The sequence below is a fragment of the Triplophysa rosa genome, linkage group LG16, assembly GCF_024868665.1.
Source record: "Triplophysa rosa linkage group LG16, Trosa_1v2, whole genome shotgun sequence".
Taxonomy (NCBI): Eukaryota; Metazoa; Chordata; class Actinopteri; order Cypriniformes; family Nemacheilidae; genus Triplophysa; species Triplophysa rosa.
This window is the reverse complement of record NC_079905.1, coordinates 13,418,455-13,438,544: the sequence shown is the minus strand read 5'-3', so window position 1 is coordinate 13,438,544 and position 20,090 is coordinate 13,418,455. Positions and strand designations below refer to the sequence as shown.

General features: G+C 37.7%; 1 protein-coding gene across 5 annotated transcripts in view; it reads right to left on the bottom strand.

Annotated features, from left to right (window-relative positions):
* Window positions 1-20,090, bottom strand: part of elmo1 (engulfment and cell motility 1 (ced-12 homolog, C. elegans)) — a 98,047-nt gene that overhangs the window by 38,349 nt on the left and 39,608 nt on the right. For 2 of the 5 annotated variants that reach the window (XM_057354281.1, XM_057354282.1), the window contains exons 2-14: window positions 18,337-18,466; window positions 13,760-13,800; window positions 13,559-13,631; window positions 13,405-13,455; window positions 10,999-11,168; window positions 6,004-6,039; window positions 3,609-3,708; window positions 3,356-3,507; window positions 2,623-2,701; window positions 1,218-1,259; window positions 968-1,018; window positions 679-801; window positions 191-319 (exon numbers count right to left, since the gene is read on the bottom strand). In XM_057354281.1, coding sequence (XP_057210264.1) covers window positions 191-319; window positions 679-801; window positions 968-1,018; window positions 1,218-1,259; window positions 2,623-2,701; window positions 3,356-3,507; window positions 3,609-3,708; window positions 6,004-6,039; window positions 10,999-11,168; window positions 13,405-13,455; window positions 13,559-13,631; window positions 13,760-13,800; window positions 18,337-18,414 — 1,125 coding nt within the window. In that variant the 5' untranslated portion in view covers window positions 18,415-18,466. The remainder of the gene's footprint in view (window positions 1-190; window positions 320-678; window positions 802-967; window positions 1,019-1,217; window positions 1,260-2,622; window positions 2,702-3,355; window positions 3,508-3,608; window positions 3,709-6,003; window positions 6,040-10,998; window positions 11,169-13,404; window positions 13,456-13,558; window positions 13,632-13,759; window positions 13,801-18,336; window positions 18,467-20,090) is intronic. The other 3 variants (XM_057354285.1, XM_057354283.1, XM_057354286.1) reach the window with 3 other exon arrangements.

The window sequence follows — 20,090 nt, the reverse complement described above, 5'->3', positions numbered from 1 at the left end:
AAATTATTCGGCCATTTCACATATTCGGCCGAATACCGAACATGCGTTTTTTGCTATTTTCGGCCGAATATATTCGGTGGCCGAACATTCGGTGCATCCCTAGTAGCTTCAGTGTAATGACGTCATGAGCAATCCAGTCATTTATATAGATAAGTGAACATGAGAAATAATAAATAATACCAAGACTTACAATGAAGCCCAGCTTTTTGTAGTCTCGGGTGTACATGGACTTGCGCTTCTCAATGCTGCCGCTGTTGTTGGACTCGCACTCGACATCAAAAGCAATCCTGCGAAGCTCGAAGATGATGTCCCTCTGAGCCTGCACACACACAAACAACACAAATAAAGTGTTCAAGGGGTCATACGGCGTGAATACGTGTTTTTCTGTGTCTTTGGTGTGTTATAAGTTGCCCATGCATGTATTAGACACGTAAAATTGCACAAATGAAAGTGTGGGAACAAAAGATGCATTCTATCTAAAAGCGAATGCTCACCCAGACCTGCCTGAAACGCCTGGTGTAACCACAAACATGCACGGTATGTGGACAATACGGCGTTTTTGAACCTTAAACCGTGTTTACACATTGCATTACATCTAAAACAAACGATAATATTCGTTTTAGCCGTGTCATATGACCCCTTTAAAAATGTATCTGTAAGCTGCAAACAAAGACACACCTGGTCTTGTGGGTCCATCTTCGTCATCATTCTGTCCTCGAGGAGGTTAAAGGTCAAGACCTGCAGAACATAGAGCTGGTGGGCCATCTCATCGTTTATGGGTTTGTTGCTTCTGATCACATTCTGAAAAGGTGAAACGAGAATGTCTGACTGCTGTGGAGATCATATCAAAATATGAATGAATTGCAGTTTTCATGGTTTGTGTGATCTTTTACCTACATTTAAAAGAGTCTTATAAAAAGAAAGGGCACGGGAGGAGAAAGTATACCGTAGCACAGTGAGCACTTACACTGAGGATGATTGATCGCAGCTGTTTCTGTGCCAGAATGTGGGCCATCTCCTACGATCAAAAGAACGAAACCGATTCACTTTACTGAATCACTCACTCGCGCTCAACACACGCACACACATCTCGAATAGCCACCTCAAAAGGTGTAGCTCTACAAGCACTAGGAATCAGTTGTGCAAGAAAGAATCAAATATCAGTTAAACCACACTCATCACCTACAGACGCTTCAACCCAACAAGAGAGCACTTACTGTTAGAGGACAACCAAGGATGTTCACATTGTCCTCATCAGACTAGCATTACAGCACAGCGAGAGGAAGGAATAATGAGAGAAAGAGAGAGAACCAGAGCAGAGGAAAGAGAACAAGACAGACGGCAGAGGCAGCTTGTTAGTAGCACAGAAATGAGAGGTCAGCGAGTCAGAAGAACACATCTGCACACACTGTAAATTGACATTTAGAATATGAGACGCACTGTTTACACAGTTGAGTTAAAGCTGCTCTGTGCCCGCTCAGAATTCTGGGTAGAAATGCAATGGCAAATAAAAGCCGGACTAAATGATGCTGGCTCTGAGACAGCTCGGCACAAGACACTTCTGATGTTTTATTGGTTATTGTGTATATGAAATGCAACATCTATGCTTTCTTAAACTTTGCTCCATTATTTAATATCATGCCACATCTCTGTATTCCTGCCCTTACATTCAAACACAATGTTATTTATTCAATGTTAATTGCTGTGCATATGCATTTATGACACCTTTATGTAAAATATCTGTAAATACACTTAAATGCCTATTAAGATTAAGCTTTCGTGCCAGCATTTACTGTACATGGAAAAGTGAAAAAACGAATTTAGCAGCGGTGATACAATAAACAGCGGTATCGGCTGCTGGAATTCATTCTTGATGCATGATTTTGTCAATGAAGTGAAAGTTGGATGACATATTTCATATGTATATCAATAGATTTTACTTTAATATTGATACTTGAAGTAACCAATATTAAGTCAATTATATTACATCACATTTGCTTTGTTGGGTAAGTATACATGCTGTAAAATGAAGTGCAACCGTGTGACTTTCTAAGACACAACAACATGCACTCGCACAGAAAAAAGATAACAAAATGATGGCTGTTCATGCAATGCATGGACATTGTTTCTCACAAGCTTATGCACCGACATATCGGCAAATAATCAGTATCGGCCGATAAAATTCATTTTCACACTAGTGTCATCGGTGGAGAAATTTAGTATCGGTGCATCTCTAGTTCTTACACCATGTCCTAACCACAAATGAATAAAAGCTCAATTCTGACACTTGAAAAAATGAGGTAGTCTATAAGAACATTTATAGTATGATTTTATAATCCACAGATCTGTGGAGCAGGATTGGTTTTTCTGCAGCTGGAGCTACAAAACAAATCTCATCATGGCCAAAATGTCTTGATTTGCAAAACTACTGTCATGACTGTTTTACAATTGAACATGAAAAAGGTTCAACTTAAGAGATTCATTAGGACCTGGTGTCACTTTGTAGTCTAGGCAACGACATACAAATGGGAAAAGCAGAAAATATGGTTTTGTGTGTGTGTGTGTGTGCGTGCGTGCGTGCGTGCATGTGTGTGTGTGTGTGTGTGTGTGTGTGTGCTGTACCTGTCTTTTCTCCTCAGGGGCTTTGAGGAATAATGCATTAATCACTGCAATGGTGTAAGTCTGAATGTCCTGATCCGTCCTGTTCTCGGAGAGATAAAGAGCAAAGAAACAAAGCCAAAAACAGAAATGTTGTCATTTAGAACAAAAGCATACACAACTTGAAAAGCACATTTTTAAACGTATATTAAATGAACATGCTTGGGATGACAAGGCCTACTTTTCATTTTAAGTAAACTGTTTCTTTAAAGGGACAGTTCATCCAAAAATGAAAAATCTGTCATCATTTACTCACCCTCAGGTTGTTTCAATTACTTTGTTCCAATGAACACAGAGAAAGATATTTGGAAGAATGTTAGCAATTTTCAGTTCTGGGACATCATCCACTACCATAGTAGGAACACAAAAAATGTATTTTTTTGTTCTGTTGAACACATAATGAGATATTTTGAAGAATTTAGGAAAACAAAGAGTTAATACCATTAAATTCTTCCTACTATGGTAGTCAATGATGTCCCGGAACTGAAAATTACTAACATTCTTCCAAATATCTTTCTCGGTGTTCATCGGAACAAAGTAATTTATCGGGTATGAAATTACATAAGGGTGAGTCAATGATGACAGAATTTTCATTTTGGGGTGAACTATCCCTTTAAATACACTCTATCAGTTTAACATATGATGAAACATATTCTACATATTTCTATATTCAAAACAAAACCACTATCCTCCATACCCTTGCAGATGTGGAATAAGCTGGCCGATGGTGATTTCTTTAGCCACCTTCTGGTAGAGGTCTTGACTGTTGAGCACCATGGATTCCAGGATGGCCAGAGACCTCTGAAGCACAGCAGTGTCCATAGCTGATTTGCACACGTAACCAGCAATCTAAAGATGAAGCGACATGGCTTTGATAGTTAAATGATTTAGTCTTTTTTAATATTTACATGGCATAGACACGGAGAAATTGTTTCCGAAATGCTACCCACCTTCTTGATGAAGGCCACAGAGAAGGTGTCCCAGGAGACAATGCCATGGTCCATGAGCTCCACAAAGGCCGTCAAGGTGAAGGAGAGCAGGTCACCAAAGCTAAAAGACACAAGACAACAGCCACTAGCCACATCTCTACCACTCACCTGCACTGGCAGAAGAGCCAAGCTTCAGTCTTAAGCCCATTGCACATTGAGTCCGAAATTTGCATCCGAAGTTTCCGCACGTTAAAAAATAAATACGACCTCACGTTGTGTCAATCACATTTACACACTGCCTCCGATATTTTCGTCCGTCATAAAAAAATTCGGACCGGGTTCGATTTTCTGCATTTTCGCATCCGTATCAAGCATTTTGAGTGGCCTTTTTTAACAATTCAGAGACACCGTACAAACGAGAGCCTAATACGAAAAAACGCATACGAAAATTTCGGGCTGTATGTGCAAAGACCTTAACAGAGCAACAAGAAGCGAGAAAAGTGCTAAAACAGCAGAAGGACATAGATGATGTACATCAGAAGGGCAGCGGATGGCAGAGAGTTAACAGCAGCGCACAGAAATGTTTAATGGTGTCATGCAGCTCTTTGCTTGGAACACTGTAGTTATGGTGATGAACCCCCCAAAAAATGACAGTTACTGTATAAACTGACGGTGGAACAAAACAAAAAATATAGTTAAAGGAAGTTAAAGGAACAGTTCATACAAAAATGAAAATTCTGTCATCATTTACTCATCCTTGAGTTGTTCCAAATCTGTATAAATGTCTTTGTTCTGATGAACACAGAGAAAGATATTTGGAAGAATTCTTGTAACCAAACTTGGCCATCATTGACTACCATAGTAGGGAAAAAAACAATAGTACAGAACAAAGAAATTTAGAAAGCAATTTTCCTACTATGGTAGTCAATGATTTTTTGAATGAATTTTTCTTTTTGGGTGAACTGCCTCTTTAAAAAATAAAAACAAACCTTTTCTGTTTTTTGGAGTTTTAAAAAGTGGTTAAACCGTGGTTGTATGACAATAGCTCCATCTAGTTCCATTTTTGCAAAAAATATGAGTTGGATGTAAGGATAAGTAAATAATGATCATATTTTCATTCTGGGTCAATTATTTCTCTATTGACAGCAATTGTTAATGATTTAATCATTCACCACAGGAAAAAAATGTGCGTCTTGCAATGTCTTCGGTGTGAACATGTCACAGATTCCTAACTTGTATACACAGAATTGCCTAGTGCTAATGAAATTTTATACTAATAATTTAATACTGAATAAAATATTTTAGGAAAAATAAAGCTCTTAAATTAACCAGAGTCTCTCTAAAAACTCTCTTAAATACACATTTTGAGAATCCTAAACATACTAAACATGAATTTTCCCAAACACGAACTACAGCCGCTTACAATGAATAATACTGCCCCCTATTGTTACAAACAACTTATTCATGCCGTTTCATGGTTTCTAGCCATAACAAAACAAAACTAACAACATAATAAAAATGCCAGATGAATAACTAAATAGCACGGTTGCAGGCTAAAAAGACAAATATATTAAAGTATATGAAAAACATAAAATAATAATTATTGCGATTATCAAAAATATTATTATTAAAGTAACAAAACAGGGAGGAACAGAAACATGAATGACTTATGAATCTAATATAATGAATGAATGTGTTAAGGGCTTATTTGAGTGCAGCAGGGAGTTAATACAGCATAAGTTAGACTTTAAAGTAAGAAGACGTTAGTTTATTACAGCAATGTATACCTATAACTGTACCCCTGACAGAAAGGAACTGCAGCTTGAATTGGGAAGAAGCCTATAATAGTGTAGCACTTATTTATTTAATTACAGTGTAAAATGTTTTTCCTGGTTTTTTTTTAATATACGATCAAAAACTGTAAAATTACAGAAAAACTTAGAGGTAAATGATTTCAATTCATATTTTGTCCGATTCATTATGTTCACAATCCCAATTAGCCCCAGTTGTGTAGCTGCAACAAGCTGTGTTTTGCTCTTTGTAACTATAGTACTATTACTTAAAATTAACAAACAAAGAGAAGATATAAAAAAAAAGTTTGTTGCGACTACCATATGAGTGAAAAAACTCTCCAAGAGTTTCCCCAAAGACAGCAAAGCTACCCCCTTAAAGCACCAAAAATGCCCAATACCACATGCAAAAGAACGTAAGAAAGCTCATTTGGTTACATGGAAATAATGATAAATAATTCAATAAATAAATCATGAGAAAATGGTGACTGCAGCAGTTGCCAAGTGTTCCCATCACTTTGATTGGTTTTGAGCACTGAGGCCCGAGCCCGATCATGCAGAGACTCGGCCCGGAGATTAGAGGGTAAGAGACAGGGGGGTTATCCGGCACAGGGGGAGGGGCTTACCAGGGCTTCATTATCTTCTGTAGTTTCTTATACTGTCTGAAAAGATTTAAAAACTTTGATGTCAGGGAAACAGAAACACTTACATGGTCAGGGTCCGAAAATTCCTTACTATCAGACCCTGTTATGTACATTTAATGCAAATCTGTGGAAAACTTATGGTTACAAGGCTTAAAACAAGGTACATTAGGTCTCAAACAAACAGTCAGGCTTGAGCTGAAAAGGAAAACATCTCATTTAAACAGGGCACCTAAAAACCTATCAAGACACAAAGCATGCAAAGCAAAACAATAGGAAAAGCATATCGCAAAAACAACACAATCTTTCCTTCACACTTGCATTTAATGCACAACGTGTGCTTAACTCCCTGAGGTGGCAACAAGCAAGTATGAAGGATTACTAGGTGTATACATTATAAATCAACACATGTTGCATTCAAGCATTATTTCTATATGAATAAAACACAATTGTAGTGTTCCTGTCAGCAGGGCTGTAATATAAAGTGACTCGTTGGAAAAGCCGAGGCACATTTTGCCTGCTCAACAGAACTTTTGCTGATCTAATGACTTGCACTGTACTTTACACATAAGAGTCTGGTCTGTTGTGTTACAAATACAACACTTTGATATTACCCCCCTTCAGCACAAGCTTAAAGATGCACCAAGTTTTGTTTTCGCTTTAATGTTTGGCTGATCTATGAGTGTAGATGCCATTGTAACCGATATTGTTAGGGAAAAAAACTATGAAACGCAGTCATTCGGTTGTTTATGTGATCTAAACATTAAGGCACCCCAAAAGACAAGTATTTGCTGGTTAAAATAATATTTTCCAAGCAATATACTGTATAAATTGTACATATTTCATTACATCAAAATACATTTGCCTATTTATTACATTTTTATTATTTTATTTTATTTTGTATATTTTGTATTTTATTTTTTATATTATTTGATATTATATTTTACTTTACATACTTTTTGGGGAGCTTTTAGGGTTGTTTGTGTATTCTGAAGAAAATATTGTTTTGCAAACAATATATAAATTTATTTATTATATTTTTTGGTTTTTATATCTCAGTTATTTTTATATTTTAATTATTAAATATGTTTATTTATAATCTACTTTACATACTACATCTACATTACATTCTGACAAAACGTTGTTCTGCAAGAAATATATAAATTGCACATACTTCGTTACATCCATCCTTTTTTATAGTTTTATTTTATATATTTTTTTAATATTCTATTTTACCTTCCATACTTTTTGTAGGGCTTTTAGGTTTCTAACCAAATGTTTTTTTGCAAGAAATAATATAAATTGTACACATTTCAAAATAGATTTGCCTATATTTACATAGGGCTTTTAGAAATCATTCATGTGAAATCAAATCAGTGAAACCATTACCATTACAATAACCTTGAACAAAGCGCTATTGTACCACGTGACCAGTAGAGGGCACTAAATCCCAAACTATTTACACTAAACCTCCAGCCGGCTACATTTGTACTTCATGATGTAATGGAGGCCAGACCTCGAGTACTCAAAGCGCAGCCTCAAGAGTGCCGTCATGCTCAAGTCTTCTGAATAATCATCACCGGTCAGTGGCTCACAGGAATCCGTGATGAAAATTTGAGACCGTGTGTCTGTGTGCAAACACGTGTTCACTTGGATTCTTGACGGTATGCGAGGACTGCACAGAAAGCCACACATAGACTCGTTGAGGTCAGGAGCTGTTGACACAGAGCTGCTTTATATAAAACATACCCATGGAAATGATTTCCATGGTCGAAACACCAGCGTGCCGAGATAAAACGCAAGTAAAAACGCAGCTATTGACTCAGAGACTTAAAACCAACATCCCTAAGGCAACTTAAATATACCCAGCCAGCACAGCACCATGGGGAAAAGAGCGCTGCGCGAGCATGAAAAATAATGAAAGAGGCAATTCAGATTCATCCCTTTCCACAACTGCATGAAGTGTGAAAAATGCTGTCGGACTTTAACAACCCTCCTCAATTAAGCCACGGGAGACATAATTAGGTTAACATGTAACAGAAAACAAAAGCACGAAGGACGCCCTCACTGAGCATGTGCAGTTTGTCTCTGGGCTCTTCTGAGGTCCACCAGCTGGAGGGGAGGCTGCGGAGATCCTCAAAAATGTTTAAAGGGATAGTTCAGCCAAAAATAAAAATTCTTTCATCGTTTAGTCACTGTGTCTTTCCAAACCTGTATGACTTTGTTTTTACTGCAGAACACAAAAGAAGATATTCTGAAGATGGTTGATAACCAAACAACACTGGACACCATTGCCTTCCATTGTATGGACACAAAACCACTGAGACATTTCTCAAAATATCTTCTTTTGTGGTTCACAGAAGAAAGGGTAAGATTTTGAATAACGTGAGAGTAAATAAATGATGACAATTTACATTTGGGTGGCACTATCCCTTTAAAGTCAAATTGATGTTTCCGAAGCATTTTATTTTGGTAATCTTACAAATTTCTGAGTGAGATGGCTTACGAAAGACCTTTTTTCCATTCCAATAAAAAGCACAGATGAATTACGCTCATCAAGACCAGGAACATACAGCCGCGAAAAAATTAAGAGACCATTTCAAAGACCGCTTTTCTGATTTTAAAATGTACTACTTTTAGGTATGTGTTTAGGAAAATTATCATTTTGGTTTCCTTCTGTGAACTACTGACAATATTTTTACCAAATTTCAAATAAAAATCTAGTTTCTGTTTGCATTTATTTGGAGAAAATGAAAACTGGATAAACAGGTCAAAATAACAAAAGATGCTCTGCATTTTTTCAGAACTCAAATACGGAAAAAGAAAACAAGTTCATATTCACTTTTAAGCAATACAACGGCCATATTTGTACATCTATTTAGGAAAATTTAAAATGCATTTTTTATGTGATAAACTTAATTCTTATCACAGTTTTCATGTGTCTTGTCATGCTGTCAGTCTTTCACATTGCTGTTGGATGACTTCATGTTACTCCTGAGGTTTGATTTTGTTGAAATTCAACAAACACTGGACTGGAATGGCCGCAATGAATCTAGAAATGCTGGTTTGAAATAAAAATTTGGAATGGTCTCTTATTTTTCTCCGCAGCTGTATATTGAGTAAATAAATATGGACTATTTTGACACCATGTTAACCACCAGGAAATAAAAAATGATGTGTTTTGACGGGACAGAATTTAAAGGGCATGTTATATCACAGGTTCTTAAAAGTATGACAGACAGCATAGTCTTTCCTCGTATAAATTGTACATCCGGGACTCATAAACCTCTTTAAAGCGTGTTGTTATATCTCGCCTCTATATATCTTTCTGCAGTCCTCTTTTCTTCCTCCGTGTTTCTCTGCTTTGTTTCTCTCTTTGGCTGTCTAATGGCAGAGCACCGCCTCCTCATGGGACCATCTAAAAAGCTGAAAAAAGTCCAGCTCAGCATATCATCTATCGCTTGTTTCACCTTCAGCTGATATGACCCTGATGGCCAAACCATGACACAGAAAAGGGAAGGATATGATTTCTGTTCATTTATTATTAAAATGAAAATAATTGCCATTGTTGTCTTCAAGAACTTTGTACTGTAGAAGAGTCCGGGGTGGGGAAGGGGTGGTGTGATTCAGGAAAGGACGTTGAACTGGGACTTGAACTTGGGTTGACTGTAATGCTAATGCAATACTTACAACGGAGGTACTGTAACATGCTATTTCATGCATTCTGACTTCTTTACGCTGTTAAACGACCTGGCTTCTCAAGCTTAACATGGTCAACTTGTCAAAGAACGAGTTGAAAGTATGACGTAGTATTTCTGAGCTCGATTCACACTGCCAGGGTTCGTACAGGTTTCTGAACGTTTTTTTCGAACATGGATTCCCATTTCGTAACAAGGGTTCTTAGTCCCTTATTGGACAATTCTCCCAGAAAAGCACCGAGCAAAAGAGCACACGCGAGTGCGAGAGAAAGAGCACGCCCACGGTGAGAGAAAGAGCACGCCCACGCGCGAGAGCAAGAGCACGCGCGAGAGCAAGAGCACGCGCGAGCGCGAGAGAAACAGTACGCGCGAGAGAAAGAGCACGCGCGAGCGCGAGAGAAAGAGCACGCGCGAGCGCGAGAGAAAGAGCACGCGCGAGCGCGAGAGAAAGAGCACGCGCGAGAGAAAGAGCACGCGCGAGAGCGAGCACGCGCGAGAGAAAGAGCACGCGCGAGAGAAAGAGCACGCGCGAGAGAAAGAGCACGCGCGAGAGAAAGAGCACGCGCGAGAGCAAGAGCACGCGCGAGAGCGAGAGCACGCGCGAGAGCAAGAGCACGCGCGAGAGCGAGAGAAAGAGCACGCGCGAGAGCAAGAGCACGCGCGAGAGCGAGAGAAAGAGCACGCGCGAGAGCGAGAGAAAGAGCACGCCCATCAATGCCGCGTCACTCGGCTGATGGAAGTTTATCTTTGTTGTTTGCTCACTGAATTTCAGTGATGAACGTTATATAAACGGTGGATATAACGCTGGATTTGGAGATCCTTTGAAACTGATAGATGGCGGTCCATAATACTCGTACAGCTGTATCTCTCTTTTATAAATTTGACAAACTAAATACTCTTCGAAGATACGACGTATGCAATACTACTGTATAGGCACTCAAGATTAAAATGAGATTGGCAAAAACTGCATGTGTTACCTCACCTTTAAGAATTGCATTTTTTTATTGATGTTATGTTTAACTGTTCATTTAAGTAGTGTTGGCATTTTGTAGTTCTCTAACATGCAAATATCCCATTACAAATTTAGTTGTTTTAGGACTAAGGACTTTAACATCCTGAAATCTGATGGGACATCTTCTGCAGGATTCACCACAGAGTACAGTGCAAGTCATTGGCTCTTCCTTTTGTTACTCAGACTTTAATTGACTCAGCCCTGCTAAAAGGACAAACCAACAAGCGACTATCAAGACCTGAAGCCAGAAGCAGAAAAACAGTAACTTACTCGGTCCCGCTCTCCACCATCTGCGTGAGGAGTGAGATGCCATCGAGGTTGATGAACTCCTGGGCGAAGGTGATGTCTCGTGAAGAGTTGGCCAGGTCCTTCAGAGCGTCCAGTTTCATGTCCATGCTGGTGGACTGGATGCGCTCATGCAGCTGTAGGGCCATCTGGGCCTGTTACCATGGCCACAGAAGAGTCGTGTTAATGAGAGGGTGACGGATCATCATGTAGGAGGTCAGGCCTTTAGTCACACGACAGGGAAGTAGGCGAGACAGCACTTCACGAAATCACAGGCTCACTAATCTGAAATTATTCTCTTGTCAATGTGTATAAAACACATCAGTGTAGCTGTAATGGTTTTATGCCATTGATCTGTTAAGGTCAGCTTGGTTTTGAAGCCTTTTTACAATATATATAATTTATTATATTACCCAGTAATGTAAATATATTTTAACAGACAAAATATATTTTAACAGACAAAAGGCTACCTATAGGTCCAGTGTATGAAATTTAGCGACATCTAGCGGTGAGGTTGCGAATTGCAATTCCACCCCTCCCATTCGCAGTACTACGGTGGCTGACACATGGCTAAGATGTCACGTTTTGAATCACAACTATAATAGTATAAATGATTTACAAAGGAACATATGAAGCCAAGTGGCATTGAACTATTCAAAATGATGACACTTTCTAGCTGTCATACTAAAGAAGTGTCCATATGTACAGCGGCTTACAGTGACTAAGCAGTTTGGATAGCACTTGTCAATTTCCAGCCACATGAGCGACGGTGACTGCCGGTGATTCAATGTGGGCGTGGGAGTGGGAGTGTCCAGCAATGTGACAAAGTTGAGAACAATACAACTGGCAAATGAGCAGCGATGTGATGCCTACTAACAGAAGTGAATGACAGGAACTGTTGGCATTCAGTGAGAGTCTGATTCATGCTTTAAAGCAGTGGTTCTCAAACTGGGGACCCAAGATGGATCCAGGGGGTCACAAATTTTGTGGCATTTTATGAAAAATAGAAACTTATTACATTTTATGCAATCAAACATATAATTATATACATATAAATATAATTATAATAAAAAAATAAGACCACCAACCAAAAGAATTGATGTTCCAGCATTGTATAACTGTATATGTTTTTGGTTTAATTAAAATGATAAGTTTAAGATTATAAGCCTTTATTTGGGGGGCAGCAAAGCGATGCACCCTACACAAAGGGGGCAAGATTATTTTAGTTTACTAAAATTACAACTTTGAAAACATTTCTGTTCAATAAAATATTGACCTAAAAACTTTTGGAAAAACTTAACTAAAGGAAAAATTGAAACTGAAATGATGTAAAAAATAAACCAAAATAAGTTTAAAGCACTAAAATTATAATAATAAACAAAAACTAAAATAGGAATTAATTAATATTATATAGCAACACAAAAAGTAAACAAATAAATTATACAATGACAAAAGCATATACCAAAACTTTAACTAACATTAACATAAAAAGTAAAAATTAAAGCTAATTAAAAATATTAATAAAACTAAAATCAAAACTACAATAACTTCCCTTACAACAAAAAAGTTTGAGAACCACTGCTTTAAAGGGATAGTTCACCAATGAACACCCCCTCCACTTTTAAACAGATTTATATTATGATCTTATTTTTACTGTAAACATATCCATAATACATAATACTAATACATAATTAGTGATTGTACATCCCATTCGTGAATAAATGACATTAACATGTCATTCAAAATTAATCCGATGTACTTCTCTCTTTCTCTAAATGAAACTTGCATTAAAACTGGACTGCATAGCTTGCATTAAAACTACGCTGTATTGTACATATACAAATCATGAACAAAGCTACCACTGCTGTTTTAAAACCTAATCAAACCTTACAAAGCATTGACGGCTGTTAAATATCAGTGGAGGCTGGTGCTGAACATCACAGGAAGAGACACAGCCATTGTTGTCATTATGCTAGAGGGGACGGTTTCAAATGTCACAGACATCAGCTTCAAATATCATCATCCCCAAGCCGCAAATTCAGACGGGTCATCTGAAGAGCAGCTCCTGACTGAAATTACCATTCGGATGTAACACGTTCACAAAATCATGCCACGTTTTATATCAGGGTGCCAAATGAGACACAAAAGACCGGCCCGAAAAGGCAAAAATATTGATAACTGGACGTGTCTCCCCCTCGACAGGTCACGCGAAAATGTTTCTCACCCGCTGACACTTCAGGAAGCTTTGGTAACGTGACCTCTGACCCCTCACATCTGAAGAATAACAGGACCCAGCTGGACTAGTAGGGGCTTAGGAGGATCAAGGCAAATCTCTCCTGCTGATAAAACCCTTGAGATGTGACTAAGAAAAAAAATGTATTTGCTACTCACAGCAGAGGTAGTAAGCCGCAGGATGGAGCCGTTTTTGATGTTGTTGCGATTCTGTCAAAGAAAAAAAGAGGAGGTCTTTGTACGGATGGATATGAGGGACCTGAAATGACTGAGCTCAGCAACGTGCCGTGTTTGTGAGATTTTTGTGCCAAACCTTTTCAGTGATGTAAAAATTGGTGGCGTCTGCGTTTTGCAAAGCATAGGTTTCAGGGCTCGGTAAGTTCCACCTAGCGAGAGATTCAGAAACAAAAACAGAAGATTGGTTTGGTGTGATGTCCCTTGCCATAACAAAAAGAAAATAATTCCAGAACAAAGAATGAAACCGTAAGAAGCTTAAAAAAACGGTATTACTTACCCCTCACAGACTTCTTTAATGATGGCTGAGAGAGGCTTTTTCTGAAGAAAACATATAAATAAAACACTGTTATGCTCTCTGGAATTGAACAAACATTTGGTTGAATGTCGACCTCAAGAGTATAAAAAAAGGAAATGATGAAATAAAGCAATGAAAAGATGTGATAAACAAGGAAGAAATTCGAGGTGATCATTTATGTGTGATTATTTCCAAACAGCTTTTTTGAAGCACATCAAGTCCATCAGCCAGACAGGCCCGGCAGGGCCATTTCTCTCAAATGTTAAAGCGTACACATAAAATTGGTTCATTGACTGGAAAAGTGCTGACACAAGACACCAGCGTTGGTGAGTAACTAAAACATATACATTTTTCAGTAGAATGACAGCAGCTCAGCTCAAATTTTCCAATAACAAGCTGCTTTATTCGACGATCTGCAGTTATAAAAAAATGTTCTGTTTTGTGTCTGTTAAGACTATCTATATGCTAGGGTACTTATCTTTAACAACATGTTTTTACAAACACATTTAAAAGAGCAATGTGGAGGTTTTAGCGGCATCTAGTGGTGAGTGGCAAATTGCAACCAACGGCTCACTCCACCTCTCCCTTTTCGAAGCACTACGGTGGCTGAGATGTCATTACATATTTACGAAACGCGCTCTGTAGAGCAGTTTGTCCGTTTGGGGCTACTGTAGAAACTACATGGTGAATTCCATGCAGGGTTCCCACACTTTCATCAACACCAAATTCAAGGACTTTCAAGGACTTTTTCAAGCACGTTTTGGTCAAATTTAAAACTGTGTTTTTGTGCCGTTGCCGGGCACTTTGGGAAAAGGATACCATTTTTTTTGATTTCCCTCTTCACAAAGGGCAATTTCAGAAGTCTGTTAGCAAAGGGTACAAAGGTGCCCGCTTATGATAGAATAAAGGACTGAAGCGGAGACAAGTATCACACAGAAGGGGTTTCTTTTTACGATGACAACCGACTCGCTGTACATTATCCTGATGTTAACATGGCTACTTGCATCAAGAGCAAATTATATCATGTATTATGTATTGATTTTAAATATTTTATTAAACCATTTCTAACAAATGCAAACCTACTGCAGGGAAAAAATGTTTACTTTTGGTTTTTAGGCAAGAAAAAAGTTAAAAAAAGACAAACATTCAATTTGGTTTAATCATTTGTAAATATAATCTCATATACAGGGTTTTTCCTGCATAGAGAAATTGGAGGCGGCCGCCTCCATCTAATGTCGTGCCGCCTCAGGCTCTCGCCAAAATTATGTTGTGAGTCTTCACAAGAAATGCTGCTTGCATTTAAGAGACTGTCATTTGTAACTGCAGTTGCGACATTACGCCACAGTGGAGGCGCTGTTTCGTTATCAGCACACTGAGGTGCTAAAAAGAGTTCCAGAACAAGAGCCAGCCGTGTTTCACGGCTGTTTGTTTTGCATCCAAGTACATTTAATTTCTTGAAATTTATTAAATTAACATGACGTACATCATTGTAATGTCTTTAGCTGTGCAGTTGGATTGTTGAATCAGCGTATACTGTACACAGTGAGTTCACCATATGAACGCACAATGCGTTTAGAACGACTCGCACACGAATGACTCATTTGAACCGATTCATTTAAACTATTGAACTTTTCAGTCACTAGCGAATATAAGAGATAATTGAATCATTTAAAGTGAACCACAGAGAATGAAAAATGTGAACGAGCTTTGCTCATTTAGAAAGACTGGTTAATTCAGTTGGCTATTGTGGGCTGAAAAGTTAGTTGAAAATGATAACAAAAGCTTTATTTGATTAAAAAAATTCAGTTTGGTTGAATAAAAGTAATGTTTTATATAACTTAATAATTGTCATTTTTATCTAATTTTATTAGAACTTTTAATATGTCAAACTCAAAGTCACTTTGGTTAAGCCACTTAATGGTACGGTAGGCCTACGTGTGTGTGTGTACAAGATCAGGATGGCACCACCTCTGCCTCATTTTGTGCCAGGAAAAACCATGATATATGTTATTATTATTGTATTGGATGATTGTGCATTATTAGTTTTGATAATAAACGATGAGAATGCCCTCAAGGAGCTTAATTCAAAGGGTTCTGCCCTTCAAAGGTAGTACAACATAGGTGAGTTCACTTCTGTTTGGAATTAGCCTTTCATTTGAATATTTTTATTTTCAATTTATTTATTTAGCATTCAATGTGACAAGTAATCAACAGTGACCTGAGGGTGCCATGTACGCTCAATGTCATCTGTCAATCTGCCTAAATAGTGCTCTGGAAAGTTTCAAGACATTATATAAAATAAATTGTAAATAAAAATTAGGGCTGTCAACGTTAACGCGTTAACGCATGCGATTAATTTTTTCAAATTAACGTGTGAAAAATGTTTAACACAATTAACGCAGCATCCGTTTGTTTTGACATTTTTTGTCTAGCGTTACATTATGTAATCACGCTCTTATTCGTGTACAGGCTTTTAAACCACTTAAGCACGATTTTAAACAGTTGCTTTGAGGCGTTCAATGAAGATAGACAGCTTCTAAACTGTGGGACGCGGCAAAACGCAATGCGAGGTCCAGTCTGGTGTAAACAGTCACGGGCTGAAGGCTGCGTCCGTGAATCTCTGTCGGACAGCGCATCCGTGTTAAGTTCTCTTTCGTGCTTGAATGGATAAAACCATACAAGATTATGTCAGAAAGCCCGTTTTGTCTAGCATTTTCTTAAGCAAGACTTCAAAGTGTAAAATAAAATCTTAAATGAATGCAAAGAGTTGTGAAAATGGGAGTGCGGTGACGGTCAGATCTGCGTACCGAGACAGCTCTTAAAGGGGCCACGTTCTTAAACGTGCTGCTCTGACTCCTGTCACTAATGTTAATCAAAGAACAAAATAAAAGAGGAAATCAATGTGATTTTGTAGCTTTAATGAGAATTCTTCTGCATTTAATTTATAATTTAGCATTAAAGACTGTAAAGTGTTTGAGAACTTCCTTCAATTTCTGTATATTTCATGATAGCTCTCAATTATATTGTTGAATGGCTATAATTAATGTTAAAATAATCAATTTAATAGAGACATCAGTTACAGTACTAATATCAAAATGTTTTCTTTCATTCATAAAATGACGCTGTTAAAGAAATATGTTGTTTCTGCATCAATTTGAAGATTAAATGTGAAATTATTAAAATGTAAAAGTATATTTTAAAATATTATTATTATGTGTGATTAATCGTGATTAATCACAGAAAATGTGTGATTAATCAGATTAATTTTTTTAATCGATTGACAGCACTAAAAAATATATGATATTACTGTATGATGATTCTCTGAGCAGGAATACACCACCATTCAAACATTTCGTTCCATCACTGCTGATATGGTGAACTTGATAAAAAATGACTGAGCGACTTCAGACACAGTAAGCTCAAATATCCAAACCTCCGCCCAAACACACAGCAAAAGTTCATTACTGCAACAGATAACACTGCTGGGAGCATGTTTTTGTTTTCGCTAAAAAAACCAATGCCATCTAGCTAGCATTTCAGTGTTTCTTAACATCCTAAAAACAATTCAAACTCTTAAGGCACATTCACTGACAAGAATAATGATAACTAATGAAATTATTCTTGAAATGAACGTAGCTGAAAAGAAACTTATTTAGCAGTGGTTTAATACAACATATGTTTGACTGTATACGATGATCTTAACCGTTTTGCTTGATGCATAACCTGCTGGTGTACTCCACATCTTAACTTTGATAAACCATATTTTTATTATAGCTCAAGCATCGTTGAATTTGCACTTCTCTGGCATTGAGCGAGTTAAATAACTCCACGCCTCTGACTGTTTTATGCAGGACTGCACATGATCACGATCCATCCGCTCAAAGCCTCTTTTTTTAAGTTCTTCCCGCTTTCCCCCAGATCAGCAGCGTTGTTTTGTTCTGGCTTCGGCAACACTAACCAATTTTTTTTAACAGCGCGATGCAACTAACAAAATCTAGTTTGTTTAATTTAAGCACTTTCAAGTACCTATGTCTGTTTTCAAATACTTTCCAGTCATTGAATTCATATGTCAGAAATTAAAATACTTTCAAGCACTTTCAAGAAGAGTGGGAACCCTGTCCATGTAAGGGGACCCATGGTGTATGTAGATAGAAATGGCTCATTCTAAGGTAATAAAAACATTATGTCTTCAGAGGTGTATAGAGACCTTACATAATGAAGCATTGTTATGTATATGATATTGCATTTCTGTCAACAGATCCTCCAAAAAAGTACACATTGCACCTTTAAAATAAAAATATTTCTCTAAAAAATGAAACAAAAATATTGATGACTCATCTTGCACTACAGACATTGTTACCCAATTCTTTTCTAATATCACCAGCACAGAAAATAAAGGCTCTCCTAAACACTTTCTCAAAAGTACTTCAAACTTGAGATCTCACAAATCACCTCAGTACAGATAATACTACACAGGGAAACAATGCAGTGTACCGCTGGACAAGCATCAGGTGCAGTGCCATAGGCACAAATGTCATAGTTAGTTCTGAGGCACTGACCTGATCAATCTCCATGAGTTTGGGAAAGGCCCCCGGCCACTCGATGGCCACCTTCACAATGTCTGCAGGGGGCGGCATGGCTGCTGATGGAGGGTGTGGCCTCTCACTGCTGTCTGGCTTTCATCCAAGCCTATAAGGCAAAGAGAAAAAAATATATTATGCAAATGTATTATAATATCACAATATACTAGTACTAAGAATAACCATGATATTCAAAACCATGAATATCAATATTGTGTTCGTTGTACACAATACACATGCAGTAAATAATTCTGCACCCGTTTAAAGTTTTGCCCTTAGTTACAAACTCTCTCTCTCTGCATCTTTACATAAATGCGATTCATTTACAAATAAAGATAGAACAGAAAATAAACAATATTAGACTGATAGCACTATTTATTTCTTTAAAAATGTGATATAGCGATAATATTGTCATTGCAAATTCTTTCAGCCACGGTAACCGTGTAGTGAAAATCTGACATCGTGACAGACCTACACAATAATTCAGAAGAAAAAAAAAAAGTACAAGCCTATTGTAAAATTATATACAAATATAAAATATAAGCGCAAGCTCGTTACGTAAATAAGCTTGTAATTAAAAAACCACTGCATTTCGTATCTTTTTTGCTTAAAAATAAACAAAAATAAGTGTTCAAAACAGTATCCTTATCGAACCTGATTCACGATAGTAAACGTTTGATTTATCATTTGAGCTGTCGGATGGTGACAGAGAGGCTGAAGTTACACTTCGCTGCTTTAAATATTCTGAATACAACAGAAGTTGAACAAATAAATTTATACAGCAATTTTTCCTACTATGGTAGTCAATGGTGGCCAAGAACTTTTTGGTTCCAAGCATTCTTCCAAATATCTTTTCTCTGTGTTGTTCATCAGAACAAAGATATTTATACAGATTTGGAACAACTTGAGGGTGAGTAAAAGATCTCTTTTAATACATAACATAACATCTAACGTCTATAACTTCTGACCGAGCAGCATCACCAAACAGAACGGCCACATTTTCCAAAGGTTTTCTAGAGGCTTCATAACTTTCTCTAAAATCCCATCAAATGTAAGTACAATAGAACAGTTCATCTTTTCCAAGAATAGGGTAGATAAGCCGATAAAGAGAAAATGACATCCACTAATGCTCTGCGTGAATGATTTAGTACTCCAGGCACTCAGGATAGCACGGATCATCTTTGGTCGTTGTGGATAAACCCCGTTACATTTTTAATCCCTCATTCTATAACGCACAGGGATGAGTCTTGGCGAGAAAACAAGAACGCACACAGCCAGTGTGTGAAACATGCATTCATTCAACCCATTCAAGCAAGCTGCCATGTCACTCGTGCGCCATGACTCATCCCATAATAATCTTCACAGACACTACCCAGGCTCTGTTGCTATGACATCTGTTCCATAAGTTGCGTCTTTCCAGGGTGGCTTGTTTGGAAATGTTTACTTCATTTCTTGTAGAAAGTTTCCCCATTAAAGATGACATGATTTCTGGTGACACACGTCGATAAATCTTGGTTCTCGGTTTAATAGAAAACTCGCAGTTGTTTCTCAAACAGACAGAAGTGGGAAATATCCGAGAATGAATTATGCCTGCCGACAGCATCCTTTAGCAAACAAGCCCCAGAATTAGACACCGAATGTAATTTGTGCATGGCAAAACTGATGTTTGCAAAGCTGATTTTGAGCACAATTTGTGCCCCCAATGACAGAGAGGGCGTGGCCTGATTCTAGTC